Source organism: Coregonus clupeaformis, chromosome 30 (genome assembly GCF_020615455.1).
Source record: "Coregonus clupeaformis isolate EN_2021a chromosome 30, ASM2061545v1, whole genome shotgun sequence".
In the NCBI taxonomy this organism is placed as follows: Eukaryota; Metazoa; Chordata; class Actinopteri; order Salmoniformes; family Salmonidae; genus Coregonus; species Coregonus clupeaformis.
Window position 1 is genome coordinate 24,897,653 of NC_059221.1, and position 12,062 is coordinate 24,909,714.

Sequence of the window (12,062 nt, forward strand, 5' to 3'; positions counted from 1 at the left end):
ATAATCTCCCTCGATCTGGGGCTCCACGCAAGATCTCACCCCGTGGGGTCAAAATGATCACAAGAACGGTGAGCAAAAATCCCAGAACCACACGGGGGGGACCTAGTGAATGACCTGCAGAGAGCTGGGACCAAAGTAACAAAGCCTACCATCAGTAACACACTACGCCGCCAGGGACTCAAATCCTGCAGTGACGGACGTGTCCCCCTGCTTAAGCCAGTACATGTCCAGGCCCGTCTGAAGTTTGCTAGAGTGCATTTGGATGATCCAGAAGAGGATTGGGAGAATGTCATATGGTCAGATGAAACCAAAATAGAACTTTTTGGTAAAAACTCAACTCGTCGTGTTTGGAGGACAAAGAATGCTGAGTTGCATCCAAAGAACACCATACCTACTGTGAAGCATGGGGGTGGAAACATCATGCTTTGGGGCTGTTTTTCTGCAAAGGGACCAGGACGACTGATCCATGTAAAGGAAAGAATGAATGGGGCCATGTATCGTGAGATTTTGAGTGAAAACCTCCTTCCATCAGCAAGGGCATTGAAGATGAAACGTGGCTGGGTCTTTCAGCATGACAATGATCCCAAACACACCGCCCGGGCAACGAAGGAGTGGCTTCGTAAGAAGCATTTCAGGGTCCTGGAGTGGCCTAGCCAGTCTCCAGATCTCAACCCCATAGAAAATCTTTGGAGGGAGTTGAAAGTCTGTGTTGCCCAGCGACAGCCCCAAAACATCACTGCTCTAGAGGAGATCTGCATGGAGGAATGGGCCAAAATACCAGCAACAGTGTGTGAAAACCTTGTGAAGACTTACAGAAAACGTTTGACCTGTGTCATTGCCAACAAAGGGTATATAACAAAGTATTGAGAAACTTTTGTTATTGACCAAATACTTATTTTCCACCATAATTTGCAAATAAATTCATTAAAAATCCTACAATGTGATTTTTCTCATTTTGTCTGTCATAGTTGACGTGTACCTATGATGAAAATTACAGGCCTCTCTCATCTTTTTAAGTGGGAGACCTTGCACAATTGGTGGCTGACTAAATACTTTTTTTTCCCCACTGTAATTCACTGTATCAAAATTCCAGTGGGTCAAAGTCAAGGTATTGGAGTGGCCATCACAAAGCCCTGACCTCAATCCTATAGAAAATGTGTGGGCAGAACTGAAAAAGCGTGTGCGAGCAAGGAGTCCTACAAACCTGACTCAGTTACACCAGCTCTGTCAGGAGGAATGGGCCAAAATTCATCCAACTTATTGTGGGAAGCTTGTGGAAGGCTACCCGAAACGTTTGACCCAAGTTAAACAATTTAAAGGCAATGCTACCAAATACTAATTGAGTGTATGTAAACTTCTGACCCACTGGGAATGTGATGAAAGAAATAAAAGCTGAAATAAATCATTCTCTCTACTATTATTCTGACATTTCACATTCTTAAAATAAAGTGGTGATCCTAACTGACCTAAGACAGGGAATCTTTACTAGGATTAAATGTCAAAAATTGTGAAAAACTGAGTTTAAATTATAATTCACTGTATCACAATTCCAGTGGGTCAGAAGTTTACATACACTAAGTTGACTGTGCCTTTAAACGGCTTGGAAAATTCCAGAAAATGTCATGGCTTTAGAAGTTTCTGATAGGCTAATTGACATCATTTGAGTCAATTGGAGGTGTACCTGTGGATGTATCTCAAGGCCTACCTTCAAACTCAGTGCCTCTTTGCTTGACATCATGGGAAAATCAAAATAAATCAGCCCTCAGAAAAAATATGTAGACCTCCACAAGTCTGGTTCATCGTTGGGAGCAATTTCCAAATGCCTGATGGTACCACGTTCATCTGTACAAACAATAGTACGCAAGTATAAACAACATGGGACCACGCAGCCGTCATACCGCTCAAGAAGGAGACGCATTCTGTCTCCTAGAGATGAACATACTTTGGTGCGAAAAGTGCAAATCAATCCCTGAACAACAGCAAAGGACCTTGTGAAGATGCTGGAGGAAACAGGTACAAAAGTATCTATATCCACAGTAAAAGAGTCCTATATCGACATAACCTGAACGGCCGCTCAGCAAGGAAGAAGCCACCGCTCCAAAACCGCCATAAAAAAGCCAGAGTACAGTTTGCAACTGCACATGGGGATAAAGATCGTACTTTTTGGAGAAATGTCCTCTGTTCTGATGAAACAAAAATAGAACTGTTTGGCCATAATGACCATCGTTATGTTTGGAGGAAAAAGGGGGTTGCTTGCAAGCCGAAGAACACCATCCCAACCGTGAAGCACGGGGGTGGCAGCATCATGCTGTGGGGGTGCTTTGTTGCAGGAGGGACTGGTGCACTTCACAAAATAGATGGCATCATGATGAAAGAAAATTATGTGGATATATTGAAGCAACATCTCAAGACATCAGTCAGGAAGTTAAAGCTTGGTCGCAAATGGGTCTTCCAAATGGACAATGACCCTAAGCATACTTCCAAAGTTGTGGCAAAATGGCTTAAGGACATCAAAGTCAAGGTATTGGAGTGGCCATCACAAAGCCCTGACCTCAATCCTATAGAACATTTGTGGGCAGAACTGAAAAGGCGTGTGCGAGCAAGGAGGCCTACAAACCTGACTCAGTTACACCAGCTCTGTCAGGAGGAATGGGCCAAAATTCATCCAACTTATTGTGGGAAGCTTGTGGAAGGCTACCCGAAACGTTTGACCCAAGTTAAACAATTTAAAGGCAATGCTACCAAATACTAATTGAGTCTATGTAAACAGGGAATTTTTACTAGGATTAAATGTCAAGAATTGTGAAAAACTGAGTTTAAATGTATTTGGCTAAGGTGTATGTAAACTTCCGACTTCAACTGTATGTTCAATTTCCTGTTCTCTCTCAGAGTTTTTCCCATGCCACATTTGCTTTCGGCTTTCTTTTTATAAATGTGTAGAACTGAGTATATTTAGTCAAGTGATAAATGACTAAAACGTAACTCATGGAAATTATAGTAAGATTTTACAATACTGTACCATGTGTGACTATGACTGCTTTTAGTGCCTCAAAACTCTATTTGAGTGGTTTTTAAAATCTGTATTTTGGATTGTCAACTATTGTATCATTGTGAAGTGACACTTCAATACCAACTCTAACTCTAAGACATATAATGGTCCCAATCTTTTTCTTCCTCTCTCTCTTTCTCTCCTTTGTCTCTGTCTGACAGTCTGCCTCTGCGTTTCTGGGTAAACGTGATCAAGAACCCTCAGTTTGTGTTTGACATCCACAAGAGCAGCATCACGGACGCCTGCCTGTCTGTGGTGGCCCAGACCTTCATGGACTCCTGCTCAACCTCCGAACACCGGCTGGGCAAGGACTCCCCCTCCAACAAGCTGCTCTACGCTAAAGACATCCCCAACTACAAGAGCTGGGTGGAGAGGTACACTTTCAGTTACCATCAGTCTTATTTGCTGTCATATTTAATTTTCTCTCAGCGTCTAACACTGAGTGCTCTTGTTTCACTTTGCTTGTGTCAGGTATTACAGAGATATCAGTAAGATGCCCACCATCAGTGACCAGGACATGGATGCCTATCTGGTGGAGCAGTCTCGTCTCCATGGCACCGAGTTCAACACTCTCAGTGCTCTCAGTGAGCTCTACTTCTACATCAACAAGTACAAAGAGGAGGTGGGAGACACGGACCAAGTCTGTGCTTTATTTGTCCTCATATTGTAAAAGTGTACATAATGTACATTGAAATAAAATCCTGTTGTTTTTACAGTAATTTACTGGTAGCCAGTTACCTGTAAGTTACACACAAAAAAATACAGTATGTTACTGTAAATTCCAAAGAAACTTTGGTTTAACAGTTCATTACTGGCATTAAGTTACCGTAAAATCAACATCATTTTTTTTACACTGTGATACATAAATGTAATGCAATAAACGGTCTTGTTAATGTTGAAAAAAATATTATCTCACTTTTCTGTTCAGATTTTGACCGCACTGGACAGGGATGGGTACTGCCGCAAACACAAGCTGCGACACAAACTGGAACAAGCCATTAACCTGATGTCGGGCAGCAGCTGAGGACAGAGGATGGAACAGGGGGGCAGGGATCGGGGGAAAGGAGGGTTTGGTTGAACTGGTGAACGGACCTGTGTTGGAACATCCACAGCTTGTGCAATTAAAAAGGAGGACTTAAGACACTGGACAATCAACACAACGAACCACAGCACATTAAGCCCAATGTCTACAGACCAGATTCTGTGTCCAAATATCCTCACTCCCTCAAACCTCTACCTGCCATTGCCAGTGAGACATTCTGAGTAGTTTTTTTCTCCACACTGGCCTTTTGAATGGCAGACTCTTTAGTAACTGCCTAATCTAATGGAAGAGGACTGCTGTGGATACTACCAGATACATTCCAATAGAGGCATACAGTAAGTTGCCTTGGAAACTGTGCTGAACTCCCAAGCTAGTGCCATGGAAAGAGTAGCTTTTGGTCTGGGATAATAATTGTACAAAATGCTGAAAAGTAACATTTAGGTGTGGACTGTAGATTTTATCTTGAAATATATGGGTCTTACCACAAGTATGGTAAGGTACAAATAGTAGACCATAACCTCTTGGCCCCAAAGGAAAGCCTTGAGGCTCTGTTTTGTTGTGTTAGGGTTGGAGGTTCATTGCCAGTACGTGATGAAGGTGGCAGTATATGGCCAAAAGAGACCAAATTCTGGAAGCATCAGAGGCCTGATTAAGTGACATAAATTGAAGAGAGTGTTGAGGCTGGGCTGAGGGGTGGTCATCCCACCTTGTCTCTCAAATGCCATAGCTACAAAGCCTTTATCTTTTGCTTTAGTTTTTTTTGTTCTTGAAATTCGGGGCCAAATGGACATTTGCTTATGGCTCAGAGTCCAGAGTTTTAAAGCTTGCCTTTTGTGTTGCAGTCAAGCAGGAAGTGAAGCCCTTTCCTCATGGACGTTCCACCCCTACTGTAACTGTCCAGCTAATTGTACTCGGATCATTGTTTTAGTCTGCTTCACTGTGAATCTGATCTGTCAGGGTCCCAGGGGTTCCCATCCAAAGCTACTGCTGTCGTGGAAACAACCCTTTTTACCCAAATCAAACATCCTAAATATAGTTGATCCATTAACAGCAATAAGTATAGGTATTTAAAAAAAAACAGCAAGCCATGTTTCATTAGATTACCCACCAAAAAAACACAGTTCCGTTAGAGACTCTCTATCTTGCGATAATCATTCTGTGTAACCATCTTTCTCTTCCCGATGTTTGCCATATTGCAAATGACAGCTTGAACATAATGTGTAACGCAACACCAAGCACAACAGACAGGGGACAACAGTATTGATTTTTTTTATATATAAAAAAAAGAATGCTGTCTAAATACAAGGCTTGCGTATGTGGATGTGAGTTCACTTGTGGTAGGCCATCTACGGTAGTTAATGGAAAAAATGCCTTTATTTGCTGCCTGTGTTTGCATTACCATACTAAGAAGAGAGAGGTTACTGTGTTGATGACTGATTTCCAACCCAGGAGACCGTCATCCTTCATTCTGTTTACCCTACAGTCCTATAGAGCCAGTAGCAGTAGGTTCTGATTAGATGGTAAATGCAATTTCTCTCTGTTGACTCCTTCCACGACAGACAGTAGAAGCTCTGTGTTTTTCAGTGGTGGTACATCAGATTACTGTACACACTCCCATGTTCCCTCTCCATATACAGTCTGGTGGTCTTATACCTGAATATTATTTGAGTACATTTACATGGTGGTTCCTTAGTTCATCCATCGATAGAATATTTATTGTTTTGCCTTTATTTATTTCATATTTATTTTAATTTTACACAAGAATGTAAACTCTTGTTTTGTACAGTGTTTGACTGAACATACCTGAACACAGTTGATGTCCTCTGTAGTACAGGTATGCTGTATGTCAAGTCTCTTAACACGGTTGCAAGAGTCTTTTTCGATGCCAATTCACACACAGGACCGGGGTTCATTTAGGATACATCGTACATTCAGTAAATAACAGAATTCCTTCACATCCAGAACTGAAAGGTAAGCCTGTGATCGCTACATCAAGTGTTCCTCAACTGTGAGGAATGCAGACTGACCAAAGGAGGCATGGAGAATAATCGAATGATCACTCTCTTGTCTTCGGGGTTGAATAATGCTGTAAGGCTTGACCCACACATTACAATACATTGTTAACCATAGATTATATAATGTTTTAAAATTCAGGTACAAACATATCTTTAAAAGATTGTTCATTGAATAGGATAAAGCCTCAAATTACAATGTTGTCCCATAACTAATGGTAGACAAATATGTATTTCTACTACTAAAGCCAGAGGTTTGTGGTTGTCCAAGTCCTGAATATAAATATTTCAGTATATCTAACTGTTCTTTTTATCCATCAAGTCCCCAAATATTAAATACAATTTAGTCAATGAAACCAATACTTTTGTCTATCAATGTACAGGTGTTAACCCTCTATAGTCTAGATGCTGGTGTTGTTTTGTGTTGGGACCTTAAACACAGTGACACTCTGTTTTCTATGTAGATTAAATGGCTCTGAAACTAACTAATTACTGTAGAATAATGAGGCTTGCTTATCAGTCCAGGAGCAAAAGAGCCATTAGTATACCTTTTCAAAACCCACCAGAAGAGAGACTTATTTTTCTACATGGAAGATACATATTGTAGATGAGCACCAAATCAATTTAGAATTTGGCCTTGGAACTGAGCGAAATACATTCTCAAATAAAACTGGAGCTCATTAGCTTTTTAAGAGCTGCAGGAGGATAATTAAGGATAATAGGTTTCAACATCCTGGTGTTATTTTGGGGCAGAGAAATGGGGTCAGTGTGTCTGGATCTAGGTCTGGGGTGGATCTCACCGTCCACCGTGTGTGAAAATGACTCAGTCAGAAATGACTGCCAGTTTACCAGTGCTGCCCTGTCAGCATTGCAGGTGTATTACAGATATCAAAGCTCTGTTTGAGCCACTTTCTAAAAATTAAAGCTTATCATAAATCTGAAAGAGAACATCTTGTATTTTGACTTAGTACCTCTTGGTTAACGCCATCTCATAGGGTTTGAAACTGGTTCAAATAGTAAGTGCAACACGGTATCAGGTTTCTTGTGTGAAATCTGTAATCATATCCAAAGTAGGCCTACAGTTTGGCTGCCTGCCATACATCACGATAAACTAGTGAAGGCCAGGTGATTGGGCTTGTAGAACTCAGACCCATTGCAGACACGTCGGTACGTCTGGTTTTGTAATGTTGTATAAACAGCAACATAAAGAAGCACCTGTAACATGTAAGGAAGACAAGAGTGAGTGAAAACCAGTGATGTTTCTAAGTAGATACTGTAGAAGCTATGTCAGTTTTAGAACCATAACTACATTTTAGTCTGTGTTCTAGTAAAAAACAAAAACATTTGTCTCAGATAAATTGATTCAAATGTATTTGTTGGTTTTGTCTGTTTTATCCCAAATGTTTTAAGCGATTTACCGTAACAAACTTGTTTACTGCTTCAAAGATATATTGAATTTATTAACTTAGTCTGAAGAGGAAGTAGCTTTGTGACTGACTGGCTGATTGACTGACGGATGATTGACTGACGGATGATTGCTCTGCCTAGTCCTTAATTCTATATAAATATATAAATATATTTTGTATAATTATTTGTTTAAAATGTTTCTTTTTAAATTATTGTTTTTGGTTTTATATTTTATTTTGTTCGTTTGAAGGAGTTGTAGGAATGAGTCCTTTAAAAACACTGGCTGCAATGAAGTGTTTTGTATATATTTTTACTCAGTCGGAGAGGTTTTTGAAAGATTGGATTCTAACTTAATGTTGAAATGACAAGCATGGTGTTTTGTTTTGCTAATTAAAGTATGTGGATGATGCTGTATGTTCTTGAATGTTTTATTTGTGTACTATCCTCCAGGATAATTTTTTCTGAAAAACTAAATGTTTAAATTCAAATAAAGGCAAGTGTAAAATATCCACAAAGATTATCCAAAGGGGACCCCATATATTAAATTCAGTATCCTTACTTTGCTCCTTCAGTACTCAAAACACTGCTGCAACACTAACAGATAGATCAGATCACAGTCCAAGAATGTTACATTTGAAATGATCAGTGGTGATGTGAGCATGTTCATTTGAGCATGTAATCTGAAACCTCTTTTTAAAGGATTGCAATTATCTATCCCATCTCAGATTACCATCTCTCTATCATGAAAGGAGGATATGGTGCTTTCTTCTCTGCCTCACTGGATTAAAAACAGAAGATTTGGAAGATTTGGTTAACACCTCCAGCAATTCATTTTAGATCAGAGGAAGAGGTGGTATTGCAGACAGTTTTACGTACAGGGATTTCCATATTCACACATAATAAAAAACAGATTCATTCATCTGGGGCTGAGACATAAAGATGGGCACTTGGGGTACAGGTATGCATGGAAACAGAATTTAGGTGTGGAATATTAAAATAAAATAAATAGTTCCAGAATCCTCAACTTCATTAATTAGGACAGCAGATCAAAGTTGTAGAACATCAAGCAGGCTTGTAAACAAAGCTGAGAAACATCATTACAAAGATATTCCCCCTCCGAATAGAAGTAGAACCAATTTTGTCAGGGTGGGATATTATTCATATTAGTGATAGTGAATTTATATACATTTTCAATTTTTGTTATATAAACCTTAAACAGTTTATTTGGGATTTGTATAAGGATGATGTTTTTATGACATTGAATGAGGGACCAATCGTAGCATCATTTCCTAGAGCCATCTGCAGTACAGTAGCCTATTTGTCAATTTCATATTGTTTTCTCTCCAAATCATGGCATGTCAATTATACATGAACATTATTGTCGTTGTCGGATGAATATTCTGAAACAAAAAATAAATTTAAAAAAATGTTTGTTTTTTTACCATTAACAAACATACATTTTCAAAACTTCAGACACTATTTAGAATACATTTTATTGGTCCAAGAGTCATGAAATGTTCAGAGTACATTGAGAGGAGTTTCTCCTTTCAATACATGTATATATATATAAAAAAAAAGAATTGGCAAAAATAGACTCCTCCAGGTTTTCATCAGACGGCGACGATATGCACATGCCTCTACAAATCAATGGTGACTCTCACCTTTTCACTGGCTGATATTTCTGAGAGAAGAAGTAACACATTCATGAATATTTATGTGTGAGAAGGTGCAACTTCTGAGGAGGGATAAATCGAGTGAGAGCGGAAGAGCTGCTCCTTCAGACTAAAGGGAAGGATTACTGAGAAAGAGGGGAAAACAGGCGGCAAAAGGCAGGGTTTATAAATAAGTAATGCATGCTGGGGGTGCTCATTAGCAGAGCACTGTCAATCCTAAGGGGAACAGAAATGTGTGGCTGCAAAAAGGCAAAATAACTGCACACACAAGCACAGCTTCTATACCCCCGTCTCCACAACCCACACCTAATGCACCCGCCACCGCTGCTATCCCATCAAATCTAATTGTATTTGTCACATGCTTCGTAAACAACAGGTGTAGACTAACAGTGAAATGCTTACTTAAGGGCCCGTCCCAACAATGCAGAGAGAAAGAAAATAGATAAATAATAGAAAAGTAAAACACGTAATAATAACAAGTAATAATAAATACACAATGAGTAATGATAACTTGGCTATACACACGGGGTACCAGTACTGAGTCGATATGCAGGGGTACGAGGTAATTGAGGTAGATACAATGCATTCGGAAAGTATTCAGACCCCTTGACTTTTTCCACATTTTGTTACCTTACAGCCTTATTCTAAAATGAATTAAATAGTTTTTTTCCCATCATCAATCTACACACAATACCCCATAATGACAAAGTTTCTAGACATATTTGCTAATTTATTAAATAATGTAAACTGAAATATTTAATTTACATACGTAAGTATTCAGACCCTTTACTCAGTACTTTGTTGAAGCACCTTTGGCAGTGATCACAGCCTCGAGTCTTCTTGGGTATGACACTACAAGCTTGGCACAGCTGTATTTGGGGAGTTTCTCCCATTCTTCTCTGCAGATCCTCTCAAGCTCTGTCAGGTTGGAGAGGAGCGTCGCTGCACAGCTATTTTCAGGTCTCTCCAGAGATGTTAGATCGGGTTCAAGTCCGGGCTGTGACTAGGCCACTCAAGGACATTCAGAGACTTGTCCTGAAGCCACTCCTGCGTTTTCTTGGCTGTGTGCTTAAGGTCGTTGTCCTGTTGGAAGGTGAATCTTCGCCCCAGTCTGGGGTCCTGAGCGCTCTGGAGCAGGTTTTCATCAAGGATCTCTCTGTACTTTGCTCCATTTATCTATCCCTCGATCATGACTAGTCTCCCAGTCCCTGCCACTGAAAAACATCCCCACAGCATGATGATGCCACCACAATGCTTCACCATAGGGATGGTGCCAGGTTTCCTCCAGACGTGATGCTTGCCATTCAGGCCAAAGAGTTCAATCTTGGTTTCATCAGACCAGAGAATCTTGTTTCTCATGGTCTGAGGTGCCAAGCGGGCTGTCATGTGCCTTTAACTGAGGAGTGGCTTCCGTCTGACTACTCTACCATAAAGGCCTGATTGGTGGAGTGCTGCAGAGATGGTTGTCCTTCTGGAAGGTTCTCCCATCTTCACATAGGAACTCTGGAGCTCTGTCAGAGTGACCATCGGGTTATTGATCACCTCCCTGACCAAGGCCCTTCTCCCCTGATTGCTCAGTTTGGCCGAGCGGCCAGCTCTAGGGAGAGTCTTGGTGGTTCCAAACTTCTTCCATTTAAGAGTGATGGAGGCCACTGTGTTCTTGGGGACCGTCAATGCTGCAGACATTTTTTGGTACCCTTCCCCAGATCTGTGCCTCGACACAATCCTGTCTCTGAGCTCTACAGACAATTCCTTGGACCTCATCAAGTTGCAGAAACATCTCAAGGATGATCAATGGAAACTGCTCCTCTACAGCCCTGTCGATGTGAATGGGGGAGTACTCGGCCCTCCGTTTCCTGTAGTCCACGATCAGCTCTTTTGTCTTGTTGATGTTAAAGAAGAGGTTGTTGTCCTGGCACCACACTGCCAGGTCTCTGACCTCCTCCCTATAGGCTGTCTCATCGTCGTGAGCAAACTTAATGAGGGTGTTGGAGTGGTGCGAGGCCACGCAGTCGTGGGTGAACAGGGAGTACAGGAGGGTACTAAGCACGCACCTCTGGAGGGGCCCCTGTGTTGAGGGTCAGCGTGACGGATGTATTGTTCCCTACCCTCACCACCCGGGGCGGCCCGTCAGGAAGACCAGGATCCAGTTGCAGAGGGAGGTGTTCAGTCCAAGGGTCCTTAGCTTACTGATGAGCTTGGAAGGCACTATGGTGTTGAAAGCTGAGCTGTAGTCAATGAACAGCATTCTCACATAGGTGTTCCTCTTGTCCAGGTGGGAAAGGGCAGTCCGGAGTGCAATAGAGATTCTGTCATCTGTGGATCTGTTGGGGCAATATGCGAATTGAAGTGAGACCAGGGTGTCTGGGATGTGAGCCTTGACCAGTCTTTCAAAGCATTTCATGGCTACAGATGTGAGTGAAACGGGGCAATAGTCATTTAGACAGGTTACCTTGGCGTTCTTGGGCACAGGGACTATGGTGGTTTGCTTGAAACATGTAGGTATTACAGACTGGGTCAGGGAGAGGTTGAAAATGTCATTGAAGACACTTGCCAGCTGGTCAGCGCATGCTCTGAGTACACGTCCTGGTAATCCGTCTGGCCCTGCAGCTTTATGAATGTTAACCTGTTTAAAAGTATTTCCCACATAGGATACAGAGAGCATGACCACACAGTCATCCGGAAAAGCTGGTGCTCTCATGCATGGTTCATTGTTGCTTGCCTCGAAGCGAGCATAGAAGACATTTAGCTTGTCTGGTAGGCTCGCGTCACTGGGCAGCTCGAGGCTGGGTTTCCTTTTGTAATCTATGATAGTTTGCAAGCCCTGCCACAACCGACGAGTGTCAGAGCCGGTGTAGTAGAATTCGTTCTTAGTCCTG

General features: G+C 41.5%; 1 protein-coding gene across 2 annotated transcripts in view; it reads left to right on the forward strand.

Annotated features, from left to right (window-relative positions):
* The window catches only part of LOC121546058 (plexin A3), a 165,441-nt gene extending 157,517 nt beyond the window's left edge, over positions 1 to 7,924 (forward strand). For both annotated transcript variants that reach the window (XM_045209508.1, XM_041857064.1), the window contains exons 30-32: positions 3,211 to 3,423; positions 3,521 to 3,671; positions 3,978 to 7,924. In XM_045209508.1, the coding sequence (XP_045065443.1) occupies positions 3,211 to 3,423; positions 3,521 to 3,671; positions 3,978 to 4,073 (460 nt within the window). In that variant the 3' untranslated portion in view covers positions 4,074 to 7,924. The remainder of the gene's footprint in view (positions 1 to 3,210; positions 3,424 to 3,520; positions 3,672 to 3,977) is intronic.
* Positions 7,925 to 12,062: the final 4,138 nt, after the last annotated feature.